Source organism: Cervus canadensis, chromosome 16 (assembly GCF_019320065.1).
Source record: "Cervus canadensis isolate Bull #8, Minnesota chromosome 16, ASM1932006v1, whole genome shotgun sequence".
Lineage (NCBI taxonomy): Eukaryota > Metazoa > Chordata > Mammalia > Artiodactyla > Cervidae > Cervus > Cervus canadensis.
The window spans coordinates 39,106,845-39,134,751 of record NC_057401.1 but is presented as its reverse complement, the minus strand read 5'-3'; the positions used below and the strand labels follow the sequence as shown (position 1 = coordinate 39,134,751).

The following is a 27,907-nucleotide window of genomic DNA, read 5'->3' as shown; positions in this document are numbered from 1 at the left end:
GGTGGTTTGGTGGAAAAGAATCCTCCTGCCAATGCAGAAGACTTGTAGGAGATCAATTCCTGGATCGGGAAGATCCCCTGGAGCAAGAAATGGCAACCCACTCCAGTATTCTTGCCTGGAAAATCCCATGGACCAAGGAGCCTGGCAGACTGTAGTCATGCATGGTTACTTTATTTCATTGTGATTCAAGGTTTCATAAAATATGTTTTTTTAAGGAATTAATTTGTATTTTTGTCTGTATTTTTTAAAAAGTCAAATAGCACTAGAAGGGGGAAAGAGTTTGGGGAGGGATGTTTTCACATTAATGTTCAGACTTTGACTCAGTCTTTGGAAGTCTGTCCCTGCACTCTTCACACAGACCATCTCCTGTCTGATTTTCCCAAAGAAGATATAACTCCCTTCTTCAAGGGTGGGCTGGACGTGCATCTGGATCTAACTGCTCCATTGTTGTTGTTCAGACACTAAGTCTGACTCTGTGACCCCAAGAACTGCAGAACGCCAGGCTTCCCTATCCTTCACTCTCTGCCTATGCTTGCTCAAACTCAGGTTCGCTGAGTCAGTGATGCCATCCAACCATCTCATCCTCTGTCATCCCCTTTTCTTCTTGCCTTCAATCTTTCCCAGCATCAGGGTCTTTTCCAATGAGTCAGCTCTTTCCATCAGATGGCCAAAGTATTGGAGCTTCAGCTTCAGCATCAGTCCTTTCAATGAATATTCAGGGTTGATTTCCTTTAAGATTGATTGATCTCCTTGCTGTCCAAGGGACTCTTAAGAGTCTTCTCCAACACCACAGTTCAAAAGCATCAAATCTTCTCTGCTCAACCTTCTTTATGGTCCAACTCTCACATCCATACATGACTGCTGGAAACATTGTTAACCTTTTTTTTTTCACCCCCATTCCCTGTGCCCCAAGACTTCCATGCCATTTCTGGTTTGTATTCTGAACTTTTCAGGATTCTGCTTCTATCTTGCCAAATCTCTGAACATCCCTCCACCTGCCCCCGCTCTTCATATTTTGGACTTCTACACCCCATACATTCTCTGCGATAGTGGCTATGATAGGACTCTTCTTGGACCACTTGCTGCAGGGAGTGAGATGGACCCAGAGTCTGTTGGTCACTATGGAATGCTGTTTTTACCAAGTGTCATCCTACTGGGCCCATGGCCTCCTTTCTCTCCTAGGTACATGTCCTTTCCTGTTGCATATTGGGACCTAGGAGTTTATATTTGGTGGCTGCTTTGAGCCTGCACAGTTCCACAGCTGTGTAATCATCAGTGGCAAAGAAGGAAGGTTGCCTCTCTCCTCTCTGCATTTGGGCAAATGAATTTCAAAGCAGAGTTATTTGGACCCAGTGGTTTAAGTTTAGAAGAACAGACCTTTCTTTCCCTTATTACTCCTAGTGCTCCCTCTTTTGGGCCTGGACAGGTACACAGACAGCTCAGCTGGCATGCATGCGTCCAAGTTGCTTCAGCCGTGTCAGACTCTTTACAACTCTACGGACTGTAGCCCGCCAGGCTCCTCTGTCCATGGGATTCTCCAGGCAAGAATACTGGAGTGGATTGCCATGCCCTCCTTCAGGGGATCTTCCTGACCCAGGGATTGAACCTGCTTCTCTTCCATCTCCTGCATTGGCAGGCAGATTCTTTACCACTAGGGCCACCTGGGAAACCCATCAGCTGGGGCCAGGTCCAAATGAAAGTGACTTTGATATTCTAGGAATTCATCACGTCTTACTGTAACAGTTAGAACCACCTGCTCTATAGCGTGTCTAGTTTCCAGTTCTTTCTTCTTTTTTCAACCTGTCAAGGAGGGGAAATTTCCCCTCTGTCCCTCTTGGTTCTTCTGGCTGGTCTAATAATTAAATTGACACAAGACAGATTAATAGGAGAAAACCAAATTTAATTTGTATGTGCAGGAGCTTATAGAATAGGAGATTTAAAGAAGTGACCAAAATGGGCAATTTCTTTAATTCTTTTTAGACAAAGGAAAAATAAATTTGTGAAGAATTGACAAGACAAAAATGTTTGGGCTTGGGGTAGTGAATTAGCAAAGAAGTAACAAGGTTTTTTCTACAACTTCTTGGCCTTGAAGTCCCTGTCTCTGGTGATAAAGGATGCCTGTCTATCTCTTGCTCCAGGGAGGGTACTTTGCACATGGAAGATTTATTTCCTGCTCACAAGGGACAAAGAAGGGTCAGAGTGTCCTTCCTGTATTAGCTGTTTCTTAAGTAATTTTAACTTAAAGTAATCCATGTAACTAAGTGGCACATTTTAGTGCTGCCTGCCCCGAATCCCAAACCACACCTCACTCTTTTCTTTTTCACATGTGATAAAATCCAAACTCCATGCTTCATTAAGGGCCCTCTGCCATTTGGCTTCACTCTGCTTTTCCAGATGAATTTCCTATTGTTCCTCCATGCTATCTTTCTACACCGATAGAATCTACTGCTCATAGCCTCTCAAGGTACCTTCCTCATTTTGTGGTCATACCTAGCTCAGAGCCCTCCTCTATTCCAGCCTCAAAGGTTCTCTCTCCTCTCCCTTGGTCAAGCTTAAGGCTGTTTTCCTCTTCAAAGCATTCTCAGTCTATTCCAATTCAGAGGCCCAGGTCTCTGAAATTTTATAGTATTTGTGGTTGTAGCTTTCACTTGACAATTACATGGAGTCTTGTACCATTTCATGTATGTGAAGTGAAAGTCGCTCAGTCGTGTCCGATTCTTTGCGAGCCTGTGAACTATACAGTCCATAGAATTCTTCAGGCCAGAATACTGGAGTGGGTAGCTGTTCCCTTCTCCAGGTGATCTTCCAAACCGAGGGATTGAACCCAGGTCTCCTGCATTGCAGGTGGATTCTTTATCAGCTGAGCCACCAGGGAAGCCCAAGAATACTGGAGTGGGTAGCCTATCCCTTCTCCAGGGGATCTTCCTGACCCAGGAATCCAACTGGGGTCTCCCGCATTGCAGGCAGGTTCTTTATCAGCTGAGCTATCAGGGAAGTCCATTTTACATATACTGATACCTCAAAGAACAAACTCTTGGCTAACACAATCTATTCCTCTGGGCACAGAACCCACAGGAGGGAAGCTTCAGGATTCCTTGGTGCTAATTAAGAGGAGTGATGGGTGAGGAGGAAGAGGCAGTGGTGCTGTCTTGGATCTTGGAGAAAGGCTAGAACTGGGCTCCAGTAACTCTGCAGAGCCGGCATTTCCTGGGGCTTGGGCAGCCCTGGCACTGAGCCTGGGGAGCTGCCGTGTGGGCTTCTCCTCTCTGCAGCCCCTGGTCTCCAGTGGGGTTCTACCTCAGGAGAATATGCTGTTATTTAGACTCAGCTCAACCTTAGGGCCTTAGCACATGCTGCTTTCTCTGCTTTGAACCCCTAGCACCTAAATTTCAGCCTGACTGTCTCTTTTCATTAGGGTCCCTGCCTTGAATACTCCCATTTCACCTCTTTTAGGATCTAAATTAACTTCGCCCCAACACTCTTTACTGCTTCATCTTGTTTTTCTTTTATTTTTTTATAGCACTTATCTGAAATTACCATCTCTACTTAATTCTTTACTTGCTTACTGTCTGCTCCATGAGTTTACAGTGAACCAGTCAGTTTGGTTCATTCCTGAATTCCCAGCACTTAGAGCAGTTCTGGCCTATGGTGGATGCTCAGTACACAGTTTAGGAAATGCGGGAATAAACTGGGGAAGGGCCTTGGGCAGTTTCCTGCGCTTGAGTAAAGAGAGTTGTAGCTCTCTCTATCTTGGAGGAGTGTGTGCATGCTAAGTGACTTCAGTCTTGTCCCACTCTTTGTGACCCCATGGACTGTAGCCCCCCGCCCCGCAGGCTCCTATGTCCATGGGATTCTCCAGGCTAACGTAGTGGAGTAGGGTTGCCATTTCCTCCTCCAGGGGATCTTCCAGACCCAGAGATGGAACCTGCGTCTCTTATGTCTCTTGCATCACCTGGTGGGTTCCCTACCACTAATGCCACCTGGGAAGCCCGTCTTGGAGGGGAGGGAACAGATACTGTGAGTCAAATGACCACCCAGTTTCCTGGATTCTGTCCTTCCTTAGCCAGAGAGAACCATATCCATGGCTCTCAGAGCCCAGGCCACCCAATGATCCTCTAGTTACCCCACTACAAAAGCTCAGCCCAATCAAACACCTTCTACAAAGCCCCAGGGCACTGCTGGCCCCAAGGGAACTATAGTTGGCTGGTCATAGTCAGTGAGGGTGCTTCCCTAACTACCTTTGTGTAAACTCCAGGCTCGCAAGCTACCATGCTAGAACAGTGGTTCCTGAGTGAGTTTCATCTTTTTACAGTTTAATTTTCATATTTTTATTTTTCACTTTTTCATTTTTCTCACTGAAGTCTATCTTATATGTTGTAAAATACACAAGTATTGAGTGAAATTTTATATCTGTATGGGCTTCCAAGGTGGCGTTAGTGGTAAAGAACCCGCCTGCCAATGCAAGAGACAGAAGAGATGCAGGTTTGATTCCTGGGTTGGGAAGATCCCCTGGAGGAGTGCATGGCAAACCACTCCAGTATTCTTGCTGGAAGAATCACATGGACAGAGGAGCCTGGAGGGCTACAGTCCATGGGGCTGCAGAGTCTGAAGCGACTTAGCATGCATGCATTACATCTATATATGCCTATCTCTGGATGAGGGTGAAAGAGGAGAGTGAAAAAGCTGGCTTAAAACTCAACATTCATTGTGCAAGTTTCCTAGAAGTCTTTGTGACTTCACAAAACAGAACAGGGTTCATTGGCTTTAAGAGACTCTAAACGAAAGAAACAATTTGAAAACCAAAATGGAAACAGACTACAGCAAGACTCAGACTCAGCAAGATGCACTGAGAGAAAAATAGGCTACAATAAAACATCATTAATTAAAAATTCATTACGGCAAGGCAACTTTGATTAGGTGAAAAATGTTCACAAATTAAAAAAAATATTTAAATACTCCATTAAATATGTGTGTATATCTATCAGGTATAAAGAGCAAATTCAGTGTATCTAAGTAAAGGTGTGGCCACATAAAGATCCTCATGGAAGGTATTTTAATATAATTGACAAGAGTGATTAGAAACTACACATATCAAGTGGGAAAAGGGTGATTTTTAAAGAGCGTTTAAGTAGTTCAGACCCATCAGGCTTCCTTACATACAATTAATTTGCTTTAGCAAACCCTTCAACTTTAAGTCATTATCTTCAATTCCAGGAGGAATCAATGAGGTTTTACTGTAAAAGTAGAATAACATTTCAAATGATAAGAGTCCAGCATCACCCATACCAAAACAATTAGTCACGAAACTTCAGTTTGGAAAACTATTACTGTACAATATAGCAAGAACCAAATGTTCACACAGCTGGAAGCAAAACCAGGTAAGGAGGAGGAAATCCTCACAGTGTTGTACCACTGGTTCCTTTAATCATTAGAAATGCAACTGCAATTTACAATCAAGCAGTAGAACCACTGCTTATTAAGAGGCAGTAAATTGTAAGCATCTCAGCAGGGAGACAGAGGAATATTTTTGAACGCAGTCACAGTGGGGAGCTGCGGAAGTGGGGTTAGGATTCAACACAACACATTAGGAGCAAGATGTGTCTGCACTTTAGGTTTCTGAATGATATGATTACAGCCACAATTGAGCAAATAAAAACCAAAACAACCAACACATAAACCCTGAGGTTCCACATACCCCTTTCAGGTGAGACACTAACACAGACCATCATTATCTAGGAGAATATGGCTTTCATTAAATCTCAATGTGTCTCCCAAGTGGAGAGCTTATAAAATAAGTTATTCTAAACCATGTACATTTAACTTTGGAATGGAGACACACAGATACATGTAAACATCAAAGGAATCACTCTGTTCCACATCTGGGTCCAAACCAGTCTAGGCCTGGTGAAATATTAAGAGGCTGGGGCCTGATTAAACAATGAGGATGCAGGAGCCCAGACGGTACTAAATAAATCATTAGGAGACAATCAAGAAATGGCTTGTATGTTAAACCATTTCAGAAAACCAAGTTTGACTAAATACTTTCAAGTTTGTCTTACTTTAGAAAAGCAGAACATTTAAAATCAAAATTATCTGAGTGTGTTTAAAATTGCCACCCTAGTTCATAGTAATTTTCTATTTTATTACTTTTGGGCTAAGGATTAAATATTTTCTTAGGCAAAAATCTTTTCTATGTTCTCATTAATTATTATGCTATAAACAATTTTTGTTTCATGGTTCTTTTTATTTTTTTATTACTTGCAGTTATGTTCATCTTCATTGAATTTCATATTTGAGACTCTTGTCTTGATTGAAACAAATTTGCATGACCATTGCTTTCCTCTGGTTTGGAGATAGACTCTTACATGGCCTTGTGGACCTCTTAGGGAGCACGGTGCATTGACCTCCACCCTTAGATTGTAGCAAAGGGGACACTGTGAGCCCTTACTTTCTCAGGCTTGGGTCGGGAGCTCAGCAGGGCCCTGTCTTTTTGGGTGACCCCGTAGGGACTTCATTATTTCTTTCTGACTTCAAGAATAGGGATCCATTTTGTAACTCATCAGAAGAACTGTTCTTTGGCTCATAACTTGTCCTTTTCTCCATGGATTAATTTTCTTGCCTTAATTTCACAGGAATGTAAGCTTCAGGAGCTCTGTAAGGGCTGAGGTTTTTGTCTGTTTTCTCTTCTGCTGTATTTGTACCACCAGCATCTGGGTCAGTGTCTGGTGTACATAGTAGGTACTCAATAAAAATGTGTTCAATGAATTTCTAAAAAAAAAAAATCAACATTCAAAAAAACAAACAGCATGGCATCTGGTCCCATCACTTCATGGCAAATAAATGGGAAAAAAGTGGAAACAGAGGTAGGCTTTATTTTCTCGGGCTCCCAAATCACTGTGGATGGTGACTGCAGCCATGAAATTAAAAGATGCTTGCTCCTAGGAAGAAAAGCTATGATAAACCTAGACAGCATATTAAACAGCAGATACATCACTTTGCCAACAAAAGTCTGTGTAATCAAAGCTATGGTTTTTCTAATAATCACATACTGATGTGAGAGTTGGACCATAAAGAAGGCTGAGAGCTGAAGAATTGATGCTTTTGAACTGTGGTGCTGGAGAAGACTTGAGATTCCTTTGGACAGCAAGTAGATCAAACCAATCAATCCTAAAGGAAATCAACCCTGAAAGTTCACTGGAAGCACTGATGCTGAAGTTGAAGCTCCAATACTTTGGCCACCTGATGCAAAGAGCCAACTCATTGGAAAAGACCCTGATGCTCGGAAAGATTGAAGGTAAGAGGAGAAGAGGGCAGTAAAGGATGAAATGGATAGCATCAGTGACTCAATGGACATGAGTTTGAACAAACTCCAGGAGACAGTGAAAGACAACAAAGCCCGGAGTGCTGTAGTCCATGGGGTGACAGAGACGGACATGGCTTAGCGACTGAACAATGCCTAACTACCACCCAGACCAAGATATATTCAGCATCCCAGCAGATTCCTTCATACTCCAAGTGATAGTCCCCCAAGGCTAACCTGACCTAGATCGCTATGGATTATTTTTGCTTTTTTTGTGCCTTGCATAAAAGGAACTATGCAGCAAGTATTTCATTTTTGAGAAGCTGTCATGTAGCCTGATGCTGCATGCATAGGAGTGGGCTAGAGCGTTTGAGGTCTCCCTCAGTCTGCAGCATCCAGGGTTTGAATCATGACTCACTCTCTGTATCACCTACAGCAGAACTTATTTAACCTTGTAGACCCTTGGTTTCTTTATCTATAAAATGGAGAGAACAATCATTTCTACATTGGAAAGTGCTTATTAGGACGAGTGTTATATGTGAAGTGCCTCACTGCAGTGCCTGGAACATAGTGGATGCTTGATAAATGTGTGTTGAATATGTATTCTTGGCTATAGTAGGCATTCATTAAATATAGATTCAAAGACTCCAAAAGCCATATTCCTGCTTATAGCATGGATATCTCTTGCCTTCTGTGAACTCACTTACATTTCCAGAACTTCAGTTTAGGTACATTTTTTTTTTTTTTTTTTTTGCCCCACAACTTGCAGGATCTTTGTTCCCTGACCAGGGATTGAACTTCAGGCATCTGGCAGCGAAAGTGCCAAGTCCTAACCACTGAACTTCCAGGGAGTTCCCAGAACTTCAGTTTAGGAATAAGTGTGTGGGTGTGTGGTAAGGACTTCTGCGAAGACTTTTTTGCACTTTCTGGAACTAAACGTTATGACTGTGGCTTCCTTCCTTTGAATTCTACCAGCCAGGATCAAATACCAGAGTAGGGGGTAGCGGGCAAGGATCATTTCTTGGAAAATGGGTCAGAAGTGTTGTTCTTTTTCAGACATTTCACTTTAACACAAGAAACATTTCCGGAACAAGTGCAAAGCTCGGTGCTTGTCAGTTTAGTCGCTCAGTCCCCATGGACTGCAGCAACGCCAGGCCTCCCTGTCGCTCACCAACTCCTGAGTGTACTCAAACTCATGTCCATTGAGTGGGTGATGCCATCCAACCATCTCATCCTCTGTAGTCCCCTTCTTCTCCCGCCTTTAATCTTTCTCAGCATCAGGGTTTTTTTCAAAAGAGTCAATTCTTCGCATCAGGTGGCCAAAGTATTGGAGTTTCAGTTTCCAATGAACTTCCAATGAACACCCAGGACTGATTTCCTTTAGGATGGACTGGTTGGATCTCCTTGCAGACCAAGGGACTCTCAAGAGTCTTCTCCAACACCACAGTTCAAAAGCATCAATTCTTCGGCGCTCAGCTTTCTTTATAGTCCAACTCTCACATCCATACATGACTACTGGAAAGACCATCGGTGCTCATCATTCATGTTTAATTCGTTCCCTCTTTCACTCACAAGTCAAATCCAATCTTCGCTGCATCCTTCCCGGTATCAGTTCAGGATGAGGGGCGGGCCCTTTAAGGCCCTGGAAAGGGTTTCGGGGTCGGTTTTTGGCGAGGAAGCCACGCCCCATCGCGTGTGCGTAGTCTCAGTGGGGCGGGGCCGGCGTCTCTCTGCTGTCGTCACTTCCGTTTCTCTGTCAGTCGCTACTGAGCGAGCTGGAGGCAGTTTGGCTACTGGAGCGGAGCGTGAGTGCACGGGACCCCGCCCCCACCCCTACCCGTCGAAGCACCGCTCGGCCGATCCCTACCTTCCCAGCTCGGCCGCTATCCACCTGAGGCCCAGGTTCCTTGTCGGCCGCGGCCGCGGGAAATGGCGGCGCTGCCTGATCTCCCCCTTCCCTTCCTCGGCCTCCCCGGACCCCCTCCTCCGTCCCCGGCTACGAGCCCCACGCGTTTCAGGCCCCTTGGCGCTTGAAGCTGGCTCCCGGGAACGGCCCCGGGGTAGCGGGTGAAGCGATCTCGGGCGGCGGGTGCGGCCGGGCGGGGCCGAGGAGCCGCGGGAAGGGGCCTGGGGCGCCCCCGGGACAATGCTGCAGCGGCCGGGTCCCGGGCGGGTGCGCGTGCGGGGCCTGCGTCTCTGGGGTCCTCATCTCTGCTCCCCGGAGTGGGGACGCTCTAGGGGCGGGAGGGAGCGGACCGGGTCGGAGGAGGCCGGGGGTGCGGCGGGGGAGTCCGGGGGTGGAGGAGTAAACGGCTGGTGTGTTGGGGGGGAGTGAGCTCTTCGAGGGAAGAAAATGGCGCTTGGTGCAAGTCCCTCCTCTTCCCACTCCGTCTCCTCTGCATTTCGCCGCCTCCTACGCCCCCTCCGACCAACCTGTCTCCCACCGCCCCAGCCATCGCCTGTCTCGGGGTTCGGGCGGCTTGCTGGCATCCCGGGACCCGCTTCCCCCGTTTGGATGCTTACCACCCTCGTGTTGTACCGAATTCTCGTGCCTTTTAGTTCTAGTTTATCTTCACCTTTTATTTTCTAATCCTCCTTCCCCCATGCCTTTATCAAAGATCGAAGATTTCCTTTTTTTTAAGCTTTTTTTTTGTGTGTGTGTGTGTGTGTATATTCCGCACCAGCACGTTCAGTATTACTTTGCCTGAATTACAAGCCATGCCGTCCCCACTCCCCGCTCCAGAACAGTAAAGGCTCATTAAGTAAAAGTGAAAATATATTTTGTTAGTAGTTCAAAGAGTGGTTTAGTTACCATTACCTGGTTTTCGTGTCGGAGGGACTTATTTGGGTTAAACACGAGGTGGTGCTTTGAAATGATCTTAGCCCCCTCGGGCACCTTTAATGAGCAGATGGTGTAGTTATGCTTGACCGTTTCAAACTGAAAAATAGGTTATGTTCAATTTAATTACCTTAAAAAAAAGCTTCTTGGCATTATTAGCAGCTAGCATACAGAAACAACTACATTGATTTTGGAGATTAGGCTGTAAAGTGGAGCAGTAACTGGATTAATGTATAAAATGTGGTTGTAAACGTTGCTGGCTCCCCTCTGAATTTACTCTTCTTGTTACCAAGAAATTGCCAGTTAAAATTAACATGGCTGGGTGGAGCATGGTTTGAGCTTTTTGAATTTAGTGGCTAGAGTAGGGATGGCCCATTTCTTTTACCTTGACCTTCTCTTGTGGGACACATTGAATGCCATTGCTATGCAAGTTTAGCCCAAAGCTGGATTATTTATGTTGGTTTGAAGTCTTTTTTTTTCCTCTTTTATTCAGCAAACATTTACAGTGTACGTTGTGTATATTGGGCTCTTGGGGGCATATAGAAATTAATAGGGCTCAGTCTCTTCTGAATTGGAGATGTAGGGAGCAAAAATACTTGCTATGAAGATATATGGAGTTTTACCACTTGGTATTACAAGTGCTTTGAAAAGTAGAGCATGAAATTCCTTGAAATTTAGGAAACGTAGAGGCACAAGACTCTGCTTTAGGTTCAGGCACTCTGTAAACTCCACAGGAAAGACACTAGCCTGTGTACCTTTGGGGGATCTCCAAAATCTAGGGAACTAGGGTCATAGTAGGAATTGGAGGAAAGGATTTACCCCTCCCATAAGCAGCGTCTTCAAATTTTAGTTATATATTTCAGAGTAGAAAATCAGTGTGAAATGTAAATGAACGTTAATTATGTATAACTTTGAATCAGTACTTGCTCTTTTGATTGGAATGGTCAAAATGAAAAAATTAAGAACCTATACAGAACATGAAAAGTATGCTTCTAATGGCAAAACTAATTAGATACAGACAGCTGTATAGTACAGTTGTCCACCATGCTGTGTGTACATTGGGATTAATTCCTGCAATGAATAATTGTATGTAAGTCTCATTGGTGGGAAATATAAAGCAATACTGAGAACTGTTCATATTTCTTCCTGGTTTGACAGTGATTGCTGTCAGCTGTCTCTTTGCAATTTACTCTATCTGTAAATATCTAACTCCTATCCATAAGCATCTAACCCTGCTAAAATGAAGTATAAAAAGACCCATTGACTTTGAGAAAGAGCGAGATGTAGGAGTATGAGATGTGTATGACATTTAGTTCTTTGCTGGGTTTAGAACTCTTTCTCCTTTGCATGTTATTTTCAACATGGAAGAGCTTTAGATTAAGAGCATAACTGCTATAGCATTGTGCTCAGTGGAACAGCTCCAGTGCTGCACAGTGGTAGAATGAACTGTGGAACTTCTTGAATCTTTGGGGGAGAGTTAAGTTGAAGGTAATGAAAAAGTTTATGAATTATTTACATAATGTATTTTTCTTTCAGAATGCCTAAGTCAAAGGAACTTGTTTCTTCAAGCTCTTCTGGTAGCGATTCTGACAGTGAAGTTGACAAAAAGGTGACTATTACTACACCAGGTCATTTTTGTGATACTTAATTCAGCAGTATTGGTTCTGAAGGACAGCAAAGCATATGAGAACCTTAAAAAGAGAGCCTGGATGGACATTTCTGAAAGTGCAGATGGCCCCTGACCCACTTGACTGAAATGCCTAGATGCTTGTGGTAGACATTTAGGCCACGCCCTGAAGTCAGACTTGAGCAAGTTTTCTGACTTCAGCAAGTTTCCTGTTGAGGCTTTTTAGGAGCCTAACAACCACTACCTTAGACCCCAGGGGAATAGCACCAAGTTTAGGCCAAAGCCACTATTAGCTGTTGTTCAGTAGACTTCTTAAACTGTAGGTATTCTTTATGGTGCTTGTGCACTCTTAGGTCATGTCTGACTCTTTGCAACCCGGTGGACTGTCGCCCACCAGGTTCCTCTCTCCGTGGGATTTCTAAGCAAAAATATCGGAGTGGGTTGCCGTTTCCTCTTCCAGGAGATCTTCTCTACCCTGGAACCAAACTCGAGTCTCCTCCATTAGCAGGCAGATTTTCTTCCACTGAGCTACCTGGGAAGCCCATTCTGCATACTAGTTGATCCATATTATATGAACTTTATGAAAACAGATATCGGTTTGACAGTCTTCTTAGCCTTGTTGTTTATCCAGCCTCTGAAGGTTACATAAAATTTGGCTTGGTACATTTTAAATTAGAACGTTATTTACTCTGATCCTCTCCTTTTAGTTAAATCAGCACTCAGCAAAGCTAGCATGAAATTACCCGTTTTGATAGAAAAGGCTTTTTCTGCATTAGATAATAATTGTGCTGTAAGCTTAACTGTGCATTCTGCTTACCTGAGCATCTCACTCTGGTGAGGGCTTCTCCCACACAGAACTGTCCTTTACCTCCTGTAGCCTGCATAGTTGTGTCTCTGAGCTCAGTTGATAGTGTTAGTTAAAAGAGAGCTTCTTTGAGAATCTTGAAATACATATCATAATTTCGCTTGGAAGATTGAAAAAAGCTTCAAAGAGCATGCATAGCTATATTTGAGAAGGAAATGTCTTTTAGTTTTTAATTTGCCCACAGTATATCATTTGAATACATTCATTTAACAGATTCTTTATTGAGCTTTTACGTGCAGGGAATGCACAGTCTGCAGGGAGTATACAGAACTGATAAAAGTGTAATTGCTTAGCGAGCTGATTTTTGCTATTTATCCCAAATAGTACTATTAATCCTGTAAGTACTTCCATTAGATGAATCCACTCTTTAAGTTTGTGTACATAAATATATACATTTTATTTTGCCTAGTATCATATAATTTGGTAAAACAGTAATAATTTATACCTTCCACTAAGGAACTAAGGAGCTTCCGTGATAGCTCAGTTGGTAAAGAATGTGCCTGCAGTGCAGGAGACCCCTGCATTCCCTGCGTCGGGAATATCCACTTGAGTTGGGACGATCCATCCACGGGCCAAGGGATAGGCTACCCACTCCAGTGTTGCTGGGCTTAGGGAACCAGGGGGTGGCAATCCTCCTGCAATGTGGGAGACCTGGGTTGGATCCCTGGGCTGGGAAGATTCCCTGGAGAAGGGAACAGCTACCCAATCCAGTATTCCGGCCTGGAGAATTCCACGAACTGTATAGTCCATGGGGGTCCCAAAGAGTTGGACATGACCGAGCCACTTTGACTTCACTTCACTTCAAGGAACATGACTGCCCTCTACTGCTTGGATTGGGAACTCTACCGAATTTCATGGACTTAGCTCTTTTTGAGAATGAGTCTATATAAAAAGCTTTTACAGTAATGCTGCTTTTAAAACATTGTTTTGATTTTGAATACTAGTCTAACACATTGCTGTCTAAAGTGATTTTTTTGTGATGAGGAAGTTTTGTGATGAGTTGTTGACCTCTGGTCTCCAGTACAAAATAGCTTTCTTAGCTTTCCCTACTCATAAACTCCCTGAACCAATTTAAGTCCCTTTTGGTTTTCTCATCCTTTTCTTTCTTTTTTTTTTTTTTTTTAAAGTATTTTATACACTTGGCTGCGCTGGGTTTTAGTGTGGCACTTGGGATTTTCTGTCTTCCTGTGACATGCAGGATTTTTTTTCTTTTTTTTTTTAGTTGTGGCATGTGGGATCTAGTTCTCTGACCAGGGATTGAACCCCAGCCCCCTGCACTGGGATCACAGAGTCTTAACCACTAAACCACCAGGGAAGTCCCAAGTCCCTTTTGGAATAGGCAGGCATAAATAATCATAAATTTGTTGTTGTGTTTCTAATTAGTATGTTTTTCTTTGTAAAAAATAACTGACTAGTAGACTTGTGGTTTCCAAAAGTTTTAAGTGTATTTAAAAGCAACAGTAGCCCCTCTCAGTCTTTTTTTCTCACAGAGAAATTTTATGTGGGATCCCTATCTATAATACAACTGTTGGTCTGGTGAATACCACTCTAATGCCTGAAGTATCTTGGTTTCCCAAGAAACCCAAAAGTTTGAAAACATTTTACTAGATAACAGTGGTATGTTAGTTTCATAGTTCTGTTGTCAGGGAAAACTTAAAACTTGCCTGTGTACATATTTATGATTTTTTATTAATAAATGTAATCTTTTGATCCTCTAAGTCTTAAAAAGTAATACGATCTTTTGAACCTGAGATGTGTTTTGTTCTTATGCAAATTTTAACCATATTCTTGTTTTTCTTTCAAGCTAAAGAGGAAAAAGCAAGTTGCTCCAGAAAAACCTGTAAAAAAGCAAAAAACTGGTGAGACCTCCAGAGCATTGTCATCCTCCAAGCAGAGCAGCAGCAGCAGAGATGATAACATGTTTCAGGTAAAACTGGTATTTCCTTAATCTAGAAGAAGTGTTACCCGGCTTGATCTGAAGAATATGAAAAGTACCTCATCTGTTAATGCTTACTAATCTTTTCTGTATATTATCCTCTTGACTAAGGATAGTCCTTGAAATATAAGAAGAAGTTGGTAGAAATGAAAGCAATTTATATGATGCTAGATTTTTGTTAAGATCTAGAGTTCTGTGATTTTGCTATATTTAAAACAAAGGGAGTTTAGCGGAATCAAAAAAAGAAAGATTGAGAACTGTGCATTTATGGAGCAGATTGGAGGAGGTAGGTCTAGCATTGGGCTGTGAAGTGTGGATAGGATATTACTAGAGGGGAGACTGTAATATGACCTGCCTAATTTTGACTTGATAACAGAAAAGGTAAAAGAAAATGAGTCTTCTGTTTATGTATTGGGTGGGGTGGGGTGGGGGGTTAGAAATAAGGTTGAGTAGTGAGGGAAGTGCCTTAGAGGGCTTTGATGAAATTACTGATACAACTTTTCCCCTTGTGTTTCTTATCTTGCTTTAGGGAGACTTGTTATTGGCATCATGGTACAAGAAGGATTTATGGGAGAGGCAATGGGGATAAATTGATGTGAGGTGATAAGGGCTTAGATGGTTTTCCCAGAAGATGGAATAGTGATTAAGAGAGCTAGTGAGGAAGAGTGGACTGGAGGAATGAAGCAATCAGTGAAGACTGGTTTCAAATTTGAGACAATAGAGATGGTTTCACTGATAAACGGCAAAGGTGGTTAAGTTTGGCGTTTGAGACCTGATTATAAGTGTGGTAAAGTGTCTTTCCTTTAGCACCTGGAGGGTTTGGTTGGGAAATGTTCATGTGGGAACATATGGTAAGATTGACTGAGGCCTTCTGCTGAAGTAAGCATAAACCAGAGGGGAAGAGAGGTGATTGAGTACATGTCTTGTGATAACTTAGGGTGGAAGGAAAAAGAGGATATAGGTAAGAGAAGGTGAAGGAAAGTAAGAAGAGTGTGCTAATGGGAACAAGAAAGAAGTAAGTGCTTGTGGGAACATAAAAAAGATAAGGAGACATTAGTATTAGTTGAAGCCAGAAGGTTGGACAAGATGAGACTGCAAACATTTTTTTATTAGAAAGTGAGGCATGGGGAACACATGTAAATCCATGGCTGATTCATGTCAATGTATGGCAAAAACCACTACAATATTGTAATTAGCTTCTGACTAATAAAAATAAATGGGAAAAAAAAAAAGAAAAAAAATATATATATAGAAGTAAAACTTTACCCAAGTAGCCCCAGTATATGTTATTTACCATCTGTTTCTCTGTCTTAGAATATACCAGGATAAATCATTTTATTGCTGTAAAAAAAAAAAGAAAGTGAGGCTTGTGTGTGTGTGTGCACTCTTTTGAAAAGTTAGTGATGTCCTTGAAAGACAGAGTACCAGGATTAAGGTGAGAATGGGTAACCAGAAATTGGATATTTTTATTCAGTTTTGCCTTGCTACATGTCTGGATTAAGAAATAAGACACATGGTAACTGTCCCTAACACTGTATGAACATCTGACCTGTACTGAGTGGATTTTCAGATCCAGTGGATTTTCTGCACCAGTCATGCAGAAAATGGTAATGTGTTAGCCTGAATGTACTAGTAGTTTTTTCACTCTGAGTGTGTGAATATTGAATCGAGTTGTTCATTTTAAATACATAGTTTTTAAAATTAAAAATTACGTAAAAGAATGACAAAGTGCAGATGATTTACTTATGGGCTTTAGTCTTCTGACTTTTGTATATTTTAGAGGTACTAGGAGTAGACTACTTTGATAGAGAACATAAATCACTGTTTGTAAGGAAGAATTATGAAAGGGCCCTCCTTTATATGAGTAGATAATATGATTAAAACTATGATAAGGGCTGAGAAGTTAAAGTTCAGATGATTATGAGGGAAAAATGCTCTGAGAATCTTTCCTGAAGGAAGTGACATTTGAAACTTATGACATAAAGGAGCAGCCAGCTGTACCAAGTGTGGGCGAGAGGAAAGCATTTTCGAAGGAGAGGGCATTGTGCAGATGCCTTGAAGTGGGAAGGAGCTTGGATTGTGCAGGAAGGTTGGCTGAGAGTGTAGGTAGGTCAAGTTGGTAAAGAAGGTGAAGGGTCAGCTCTTGCAGGGCTTTCCTATTGGGAGGCCATTTTTAGGAGCTGAACTTTCTAAGTGCATTGGAAGGCTATTTTAAGGGGCAGAATGAAATGTAAAATCTGCAAGAGAGTATCCCTTCCTTTCATAGCCTTTCCTCCTGTGTAGAATGAAGGACTACTTTGGAATATTTCAACTTAATGTTTATACTAAAGATACAGACTTCTTTCAAGTATTTACTTGGCAACTGTCTTGGGCTTTTCTGTGATCAGTTCTGTTTGCTATATGCCTACTTGTACTTGGATAATAATAGAGCCTCTGTAGCCTCTTAGTGGATTTTATCTTTTCTACCTTACCCTTGTTTGTACAGATAAACCAGGACCCACGTTTAGAGATTTTATTCTATTAGAGCAGGCTGGGGAAACTAGTTCTTTTATTATGGGCAAGTTATTATCTCACCAAAAAAAAGCAAGTTCAGTTCTTAAACCTTCATATGAAAGGATCCCAAGCCTGAAAGGCTATTTATAGACTCCTCATTCTTTTGAAAGTGCCTCTGGGAGGAACATAGGCCTTATTTTCAGAGTGACTTTTCAAGATGTAGTCTGTGAAAGTAGTCTGTGTAGGCATTCTAAGAGAATTGTTACTGATCAGTTGCTAGGTCGAGTCCGATTCTTTGCGACCCCATGGAATGCAGCACACCAGGTGTCCCTGTCCTGTCATCTCTTGGAGCTTGTTCAGACTCATGTCCATTGAGTTGATGATGCCGTCTAACCATCTCATCCTCTGTTGTCACCTTCTCCTCCTGCCCTCAATCTTTCCCAACATCAGGGTCTTTCCCAATGAGTTCAGTCTTTGCATCAGGTGGCAAAGTATTGGAGCTTCAGCATCAATCCTTCTAGTGAATATTCAGTGTTGATTTCCTTTAGGATTGATTGATTAAAGAGCTAACACAGCGTTTAATTTCATTGCCATTAGAGCTTTTTCCTTTAAATGGTATTTTGGCCGTAGAAAAATATTTTGGTGGTAATACTGACTTTTAATTTGAATCCAAAGCACGTTAGAGTGAGTACATTGGTTATATAAAATGAGGACTTTATTAGTAACAATGGTTTGATAATTTATTAGAAAGGTGCAGGATGGGGTTTTTAAAAGGAAAATCAGTTGCTTTCATTGTATTTTGTAAATTTGTAATAAGTTTTATTTAACTTTAAAAATAGTACTGTATGTTTTCTGTGTTTTTCATTTACCAAGAAAATGCTTAGAAGATAGCTTCCATTTCCAGAGTGGAACTTTCTTAGAGATTGCTAGAATCTTTAAGGATCTGGGTTATCAGGTACACTTTACCAAAGACAAATCTAAAATCTACATTAACATTGTTTGGAGTAGCCATAAGACAAGATTAAAAAAAAACCCAAAAACTAAATACCCATTTTTTGAGAATAGGTCACTAATTAGAAATAGGTCACTAATAGAATAGGTCTACTAATTAGAAAACTAACTAGTAGAATTAGTTTTCTCTGTGTGTAGTGTGAGGTGGTTGTTGAGACTCATTTTTCACCCCTGTGCAGATAATCTAGTTGTTCTAGTACCGTTTGTTGAAGACTATTCTTTTCCTGTTGACTCACCTTGGATATTTATAAAGAAAATCAGTAAATATATAAAATATCTATTTCTAAACTCTGTTGTATTCCATTGGTCTATATATCTGTCTTTACTTCAGTACCACACTGTCTTAATTACTGTACTTTTTTTTTTTTTTTAATTACTGTACTTTTATGGTGAGTTTTGCAGTCAGGTAGTGTAAGTCCTTTAACATTGTTCTTGTTTTTCACCTTCAGAATTATTTTTGCTATTCTATGTATTTTGTATTTACATACACATTTTATAATCAGTTTGTCAGTTTTTATCCAAAAGTCTACTGGGATTTTGATTGGGATTGGGGAAGCTAAAGAACAGTTTGGAAAAAATTTGCAACTTGATCATATTGGTATCTTTTTCCGTTAATTTAGATCTTTTTGAATTTCTGTTTTGTAATTTTTCTGGTATATCTTCTGTCAAATTTATTCCAAAGCATTTTGTGTGTTTTGATTCTATCGCAAATGTATTGTTTCCTAACATCATTTTCTAGTCATTCGTTGCTAAAAATACATATAATATTACATAATATATGTAAATTACAACATTCTATATTTTATAAATGTTAAAAATATATTTTTAACGATGTGTTAGAATTTTCTCTGTTGATGATTTTGTCTGCTTTTATATCATCCTTTTCTTTTTCTTGCTTTATTGCTCTTATTTCCAGAACAGTATTGAAAAGAAGTGGTGAGAGCAGACACCTTGTTTTATTCCTGATGTCAGGGGCAAGGCATTCTCTCTTTTCCCTCTAATGTATCGCTTAAGCTCTGGAGTGAATCTGTGTACTGTGGATTTTCTGCTTTGGACTGGGGGAATGAAAAGTTATGGAATAAACACAGTGCAGTCTTCTGTAGGGTCCATCTTTATTTGGAGATTTGTGTTAAAGTGGACGCTGGATGTATTAAGGGAGAGCATACAAAATGCACAGTAAGTTTTGGTCACAGTAAGTTTTAGAATCTGGTGGAGCAGTGTCATTCTATGTCATCAGGCTTTCTCTTCCTTTTCTTCTTCCCCACAGTTCTTTGGTGCCAGTGTTCTCTGAAGCTTTTTTGACAAATTTTATCATCAGTTTATTGATCTATACTTTTTCCCTACTTTAAATAATTTATTATAATCACAAGTTATTTGAAAAATGTTTAGGGACTTCAAATTGTAAAATCGCAAAGGTTTAAATATGTGATGGTCAGCCATGTTTGGGAGGAAGAAAATGCCTCTTTAAGTTGGTCTTTGGCAAGCAAAAACGATTATGCATGTCATTGAAATTGTGAATGAGGAAGCTTGTGAGAAGTTTCTAGGGATCGAGGTAGAAGTTCACATAGCTAGCCAACAGTGTGTAGTGTTAACTGTATTGTACCATGCTGTTTACATAAAATAACTTGAGTATTGTTATTATTAATTTAAGACTGGTAAAATGCCATTCATATACTTATATTGTCCCTTTTTAAAAATAGATTGCTTTCGGTCTTAATCTTTAATTTTCCTAGTGAGATTTTAAAGTTGTAACCGTTTTCTACATCAGATTTCTCAGGAATATAAGGAAGATTTGCAGTAAAGGTGGTGTTCTCCTTTGTTTTTCTTTCTGTTTTTGGTTCTTATTCCAAACACCTGTATAAAGGCTTTAGAATTCTCTTACTGGCGTTTTAAGTCCTTTTCAGTGTTAGCTCCATCTATTCAGCCTGTCCTTGAATCTCATCAGTATTGTATCTTTCTCCTTTCCTTTGTCTATTTCCTCATCACTTTTTCCTTAATTTATGGCTTGTAGTTTTTCGCTATAAGATTCCACCACTTGGAGTATCTTCCACTGCTCAAGCCCACACTGAATGCAGAGTTGACTTACCTAATCAGTATTAATTTTAGAGGTTTTTAGTGTATTTTAATTTTATCTATTCATCTGTCACATGGGCTTACCACAAAACCAGAATGAAATGATGTTCACTTCAGTGCTGTAGGTGCCTAAGATAACTTTACTTATTAATTCATTTAAGTCAATATTATAAATCACTATTGGAAGTTTCACTGTGATAATTACTTTGGTCTTATTTAATTCATCCATTAAAACAGTTTACTGGGAACCCAATATGACAGGCACTAGGGATGCAAGGAGGACTGTAAAAAATAAGCCATTAATACTGACAGTAGGATCACTGGTAACTTAGGGAAGACAGAACGTGTTTGGAAATGGTAGGTACGAAACCAGTGGAAAGGGAAAGAATGTACAGTACAGTGCAGATTTGAACTGCCTGGGTCTGGTTGTACATGGACAGTTTTCAGTACCACATACTTTATGATTTGTGGTTGGTTTAATCTTCAGATGTGGAGGGCCTGGCTATAATTTATGCTTGGATTACCCCCCTGAGTTGTTCCAAGGGTCAACTGTATATGCTAGAAATGGGATACAAAAGGTATAGAACTTATGAATTCATGATGATGTGGGTAAGAGATTTAAGGCATTTAACCATACTTAATGGGCTGTATTTTTCCATAAAGCATGAGACATACCCCGAAAGTAGGGGTCATACCAATAGGACAAGAAACTTATTTGAGAATGAAAAACTAAAGCAAAATGAATAAGATCTGAGATAAGAAAAAGCGGCTTGAGAGGTCATAGGCAGGATGAAAGCCATAAGTGTGTACTTGTGTTAGCACAATCCCGATAAAAGGGATTAATAATGAAGGGACCCAGGTTTGTAAGGAAAGGAACTTTTTGATGTGTCTTAGGCACAAAATCATACCTGGTATTTTATTTAAGTTAGTAAGATTGAAGAGTAGGTTTAAAATGAGTAAGAGGTAGGTAGAGATAGTAGAGGTTTTGATTAGAAAGTTAATTTCTTAGCTTAAGTGCTAGACAGTACATTACAGCAGCATAAGATGTTGGAAAGTGCTTGTAGACACTGTTGAGTAAACCTTTTCCTTCCCTGTGCCATCTGTAGTTAAGCAGCAATAGAAGATTTTCGAAAAATAGTTTCCTATGAAAAGTTCTAAGTTCTCAGTTTAAGATGGTAAGTGGAGTGTATTAAAGATGTCATTTGAAATGAATGTTTAAAAGAAAAAGCTCTCTTTTGTTCCTATTGACTGGAACTTTGGATTCTTATATTCAGAATGGTTGCTAAACCAGTGTAGCTGGCCGAGTCTGGATGCCTACGGTTGTAGTTTGTACTAGATTTTGCTTTCTCATGATGTTTATTGTGAAAAAATACTTAACATAAAACTTAACCATCTTCCCCATTTTTGAGCATATGGTAATGTTAAATATTTTCACATTTGTTGTGAAACAGATTTCCAGAGCTTTTTCATCTTGTAAAACTATTATATAACAACTCCCCCTTTCTCCTTATCCATAGCCCCTGGTAACCATCATTCTGCTTTCTATACGACCTGACTACTCCAGGTAGCTCATATGAAGCGGAATCATCCAGTATGAAGCTTTTTGTGAAGGGCTTATTTATTTCACTTAGCGTAAGATCTCAAGGTTCATGCATGTTGTACCATGGGACAGTATTTCCTTCTCTTTTGAAGCCAAGTAATACTTCATTAATGTATGTCCCACATTTAACGTAAAAATGATTGGAAATGTGAGATGTACTTTGTTTTGTTTTCTTAGAAAGATTTCTTTTTTAACAATGAAAGCTCCCTTGATGTAGTGTTGCTATCGAGAACTGCAATTATTTTTGTGATTAGAAGTAGAATGAGTGTGCAGCGAGTGGAAATATAAACATGGATATCTTTGTTGGGCAGCTATTTTATGTTTTCTCTTTTCTTTTGTAGATTGGGAAAATGAGGTATGTTAGTGTTCGGGACTTTAAAGGGAAAGTCTTAATTGATATTAGAGAATATTGGATGGATCCAGAAGGTGAAATGAAACCAGGAAGAAAAGGTAAGGTTTAATTTCCTAAATTTGGTCCTAATATTGGGATTATGTAAGCTTGAAATTGTTTGGACTTTATTTGAAATTAAATAATGTTGGCAGTGAATAGGTCCTGAAAGATTCTCAAGTTGCTTCTCTTCGTCTTCTATAGCCTTTTTGGACGTGACAGTTAACTTATTTTATGAGATGTCCTAAGTACAGCTGTTGAAATACCTCCTCCTCCCCCAGCAATACCCCTATATCACTCCAGTTGGCTGCCACTTTATTGTTAATTTGAATGTATCTTTAAGAAGATTACCTCAATTCCAAACTAGAGTGGGGGCACTGGGAAAGTATAACATCAGGAATGGAAAATCCTGATTTACAGTGTTGACTTTTGATTCATCTCCAAAGAATATTCTTTAGGGTGATATCCTTTAACCACTTTGTCTTCCCTTTGTGCCTCATCCAGTCCCACGCATGACATCATCACAAAAGCATACTTTCTTTCACGAGATAGCAAGAGAACATTTGTGTACCAATAGAAATCTTTGTATTTGGTTAGTTAGCTGCTTTAGGTTGATCCTTAGCTAACGAAAAATGCCTCCTTATTTTTCTCTATGTTACCTGCATGCCATTTTGAAAAGCGCCATGTTTGCCTCATTTAATTTTGACTTTATTAAACTTAAAACCCTTATATGTTTTCACACTCTTCTTCAGGTCACTTTTGGATTGATCATTCAAGTTGTCTCAATGTAGCCAATGGCAAATTTCTTGTTACTGTAAACATTTACTAAAGTGATTGATTAATCCTTCCTCAGTGTTGTCCCAATACATTCTCCTCCCTCTTCTCAATTCCATGGCCTCATAGCAGGTTTCTGAGAAATTTATTAATTCTTCCACTTCTGGTTTCTCTCTTTATATGTGTCAAGGATTAGAACACTAGAAGTTTAAAGTACAAAGTACTTTCTGTTCATACTTTTTCATCTTAAATAGGAACAACATGTCATTAGCTAATTTTTAAATGTTTGTCAGGTGATATGCTAAGATTTTATTCACATTGGCTAATTTTTCACAACAGCCATTTGTGTTATAAGCACCTTTTTACAGGTGAGGAAACTGAGGTTTAATGGAGTTAGTGACAGTGAGGCTGGTATTTGAACCTTGGCAGCATGACTCCAGAGTGCACTCTTAACCAGTATGCATGGTCTAAGAAGTTCTGTTCGGGCTATGTCTCAGGGATTTTTCCAGAGTGAAATGAGTGCTTCTGGAAGAAAGCACAAAGTCATTCATGCCGAATTCCTGTGGAAATTTTGAGCAAATGTTGGAAACAGCTGGTTGTAGAAGTGGGGTGTCACAAACCAAATCTAAGCTTGGCCACTTAGCCTGCTAGTTTGTAAGCATTTGTGAGCTAAATCTTCAAATCATTATTTGTTCTCACTGGGTATAATAGGCATTATGCAGGATGTGGTGTTGAAAGTAAAACTGTATAGAAGGATGACCTACAAAGGTAATTGTGATGAATATGACAAATAAATGTAAGAGATTTGATTCTTAGTGTGCCATTCGAAATGGCAATTTTGATAAAACAGTATTTTAGTTGGAAGTAGAAAATCCTCAATAGAGCTTAAGTAGATTTTTCAACTTTTGATTTTTAAACATTTTTTTAGGTATATCTTTAAATCCTGAACAATGGAGCCAGCTGAAGGAACAGATTTCTGACATTGATGATGCAGTAAGAAAACTGTAAAATCAGAGCCATATAAAACCTGTACTGTTCTAGTTGTTTTAATCTGTCTTTTTACATTGGCTTTTGTTTTCTAAACATTGTTTTCCAAGCTGTTGTATATTTGGATTGCAGAACAATTTGTAAGATGAATACTTTTTTTTAAATGTGCATTATTAAAAATGTTCTGAGTGAAGCTAATTGTCAGTTTTATTAAGGAGGATTGCTTTTGTGTCCACCACCTAGTGTAAAATAAAATCAAGTAATACAATCTTAACTGTTGTGGCCTTCTTTGATCAGAAGAGTTGATACTGTTTAAGGCCAAAAATAACAGTTTATCTACCTTTTAGTTTCAGCTCAGCCTTTCCATTCAAAAGGGTTTGCTTTGCATTGAATTTATAAACTTTTGATTTGTGAAATTCATAGTTGATATGTTCTAATCAGATGTCTGGACTTGTTTGATTTTTTTTTCCCTGATCTCGGTGATATTTCACTTTCCCCCTTTTTCTTCCCTTCTGTTTCCTTCTAAGAACTATCTTGTCATGTTCAATTTTCATTTTGCCTTTGCTCTTTCTCTCGAATATGTTGTGCTAATTTGGAAAGTCTGAAACTGTCAAAATGTTAGTTATCTCAATAAGGTACTTGTAAGTAAAATATATGAGAACTACAATCACTAATTCTACTGTATTAAGTATTAGGAGATATAGTTTGATAAACAACATGGCTTGTTTGAAAACTCCGAGCAAGTAAATGTATGTCATTACCTGTAGTATTCTGTGTAGTTGTTATCTTATTGCTTAGTCTGCAGAAAATAATAACTTAGGTGTCTGATTTGCTTTCACTTATTATACATACTCACCCTGGGATGATGTCTATAAAATCAGATATTGTTACATTAGACTAGGATTTAATAAAAATTATGAAAGCTTACTGGCCTAACATTTTATTTTATAGCATTGAGTATGGATTATGGACAGCCAGAGATATCACTGAGCTTAACTGTCATAGTAAATGTCAGTTTTTAGGGGAAAGAGCATATTGAGCACATATTTGTGATTTTTGGCCTTTGCTTCAGTAGACTTGGTTCTTTTGCAGTTCATCTACTGGACAATGGCGTTCTAGACTTAATGTTACTAAGTTTTAGCAGGCACTCTGAATTGATTTTCATTGAGCCATAATGATGAAGCAGAAATAGGCTGAGGCACAGATTTCAGGGGTTTTGTAGCAATAAGTAGGGCATGGTGTGCCTTAGAATGTAAAGGAACTGTAACAGATTAAGGCAGCAGTGAAGAGGAAGGAATTCTCTTCACTCTAGATGATGACATACTGATATTTTAATCACATTGACAGGACATAGTTCTAGATAGAACAGTAAAAAGAAAGATTTAAAGATGTGAAAAATTGTTTCTGACATTTGGTAGCAAATCACAAATGGTTACTGCCATATCAGAGAGTTGCACTATAATACCAAGTTTGATTATTACGTCTAAAACATTTTATAGTAGAATTGTCAAGGACTTATTTCAAAACCATCTGCCAGGCCACATGGAGTTACTAGTTTTTTTTTCTGGCAGCTATGTTTCTTTGACATTTTTAAGATTTTTTTTAGAAATGTTTTTAAGCAGTAACCCTAATATGTGCATTAATTGAGGAAATAAATCCTCCTTTCTGATATTTTAGCCTATATCACATAATAGGTACCAAAGTGTTCAGAATACATATTTTAGACAAATCATACTTGTTTGAAAACTTCCCCCTCATTTGGGAACATAGTAACTGAATTGGGTAGATTTATAAAGATTCTTTATTATATATACAGAAAGAGTAGTTAGAACACGTAACTATGATTTTGGTATAAATGAAAAGGGAATAATGGGCAACTTTCCTAGGTTTATGTGAAAGTAGGAGGTACATGCATATTGAAACAATCTGCTAGTACAGAGATGGTGCTGAAATCTGTTACCTAGGCATTTTCTAGCTGTTTAACATTGTCATTAACACTTTCACCTAAGGAGTGTTTCTCTGGCACATTTTTGGTAAGGTTCTTGGTAAATTCATTTCGATATATTACTGAATATATAATATACAGAAATTATCAGTCTCTTGTGTGTTTAGAAAGGGATGAGAACTAGGTTAAAAGAAGAGAAAATAACTTGTGCTGGAAAGAAAAGATAGGGTAATGTTTTTTGTTTCAACTTTAGCTTCTTGGTAAGATTTCTTCCAGGAAGAAAGTATGGCATTTTGAGGCAATGGTTTCTTACCTGGTAAGGCCAAAATTAATTGAATTCATGCCAGCCCTTGAACGTGTGCAGTAGCAGGGGCTCTCTAATGAGTTTTTCTTCTGTGTCTTTTTAAACTACAGGTAGCATCTGACCAATTTTCAGGGCTCTTGGCATTTTATTTAAAGAACAACCTCTAGAAAAAAAACTCTTAATTTTCTTCTTCTTTTGCTTCATAAATGCCTAAGAACTTCTTTTGAAAGAAGAATGCTCCTACCTCATTAGCCAGTCAAAATGCTGTGATGATCAGCTTATTCTACATGATGTGTTTAGGAAGAGAGGAAAAAGTGTACATCCTGGCTTGGCTATTGAGGGGAAAAGTGAAAGAACTGAGTATTAATTATTATGCGTTCCTGATGGGGGTATATTAGAAGAGTACTATAAAATTCTGAAATTTAAAAGCGCTAATACTTAGGATGTCTCCTGAAATTATTTGCAACTCACTTTTTATGGAAATTCAGAGAAACACTCAAAACACTTTTTTCTTTTTTAAAGTGGTGTTTTTCTAGGTAAACTCTAGTGGTAAACATTCACATGGTTAACAAATATGTAATTCTGTACTTGTGGAATACCTGTCTGCTTTGTTTGGTACATCTTCCATGGAGATGTCGATGAATATAATACTGCATCTGTGAAAATATTTTAAATGTTGAAATAAAAACAAGAAATGTGCCCTCTGTGTCATCCCAGTTTCACAGACCCGAAGGTGAATGGCTAAGTTATTTGTTGAATAGGTTTTGTTAACAACTAGGACACCTTTTCTGTGTGAATGCTTTGGAATGTGGATTAGCCTTTGAGTGTTAAATCTTCTAAGGACCTCTGGGACTGGGTGGTAAGGTCCTATCTGTTTTCATTTACTTGATCCAAATGGAAAAATGAAAAATATTAAGGTGTATATGGCCTCTTTTACCTGTATGAGTGCTTTGCGGTCTGATTATTCCTTGTTTATTCCTTAATTTATAAAGACTTGTTTTTCCCTTCTTGATTAGTAGTTTTGCTTAGTTGAGATCTCTCATTGTTTAAATTTTCATTTAGGGAAACTTAACACTGGAATAGAGAGATCCATGGCAGATTACTTATAACTCTTGTTCCACTTGATCAACTGAATTTTAATAAAACATTGACTCAAAAATCCAGTCAAGAAGAAAATAGTATTTGGAATCTACCCAGTTAATCACTGACCTTGCAGTTTTGTGGTATGGCTCAAAGCAGTTATGGTATATACAAGGAGTTTGAGAAGCATGAAATGTTAAAATATTATGCAGAATTATTTACTATATAGCAGTTTATTCAAGACTTACAGCCCTTTGTGTCAAAGGGCTTGTGTTAAAGTCCTTGCTACACAGGACACTCCCTAACCTCATGTCAGTTTATCACAGAGTTCAAATCTTCCCAGACCTCCTTTTACAGCCATTTAGTCCTGGACTAACAAGGACCTACTGTTTCTGCCTCAAATGAAGCATTCCTCTCTCTCCTTATTTCACTCTGGCTCTTGATAGTTTGAATAGTTTTTTTGTTTGGTAACTTATTTTAGCTTGGAAATGATTTAGGCCACTTACTTTTTTAAAACTCTGGTAGAAAATAAGCACTTTCCCTGAATCGCAGCAGTTGGATACTATATCCTACCTTGATAACAGAATGCTGTATGCGAGGGGCTTCTACCATCTAAGCCAGAACTTAGCTAAAATAGTGCGTATTGTAGCTCCTGTGTCTCAGAAGTGATGTGAAGTTCCAGTTT

At 39.4% G+C, this 27,907-nt stretch overlaps 1 protein-coding gene across 1 annotated transcript; it reads left to right on the top strand.

The window, feature by feature from the left end:
• Positions 1-9,003: 9,003 nt before the first annotated feature.
• On the top strand, positions 9,004-26,841 carry SUB1 (SUB1 regulator of transcription). Its single transcript, XM_043488409.1, has 5 exons — positions 9,004-9,105; positions 11,676-11,748; positions 14,436-14,558; positions 22,086-22,194; positions 23,835-26,841. Exons 2-5 carry the CDS (start codon positions 11,677-11,679, stop codon positions 23,912-23,914), a joined length of 384 nt encoding a protein of 127 aa, XP_043344344.1. The 5' UTR covers positions 9,004-9,105; position 11,676; the 3' UTR covers positions 23,915-26,841.
• Positions 26,842-27,907: the final 1,066 nt, after the last annotated feature.

Bases quoted from the DNA above. Each gene is read 5' to 3' on its own strand.
- SUB1 (XM_043488409.1), top strand. From the start codon at position 11,677: ATGCCTAAGTCAAAGGAACTTGTTTCTTCAAGCTCTTCTGGTAGCGAT. The intron at 11,749-14,435 runs GTGACTATTACT...TTTTCTTTCAAG, and splicing joins ACAGTGAAGTTGACAAAAAG to CTAAAGAGGAAAAAGCAAGT. The intron at 22,195-23,834 runs GTAAGGTTTAAT...ACATTTTTTTAG, and splicing joins AATGAAACCAGGAAGAAAAG to GTATATCTTTAAATCCTGAA.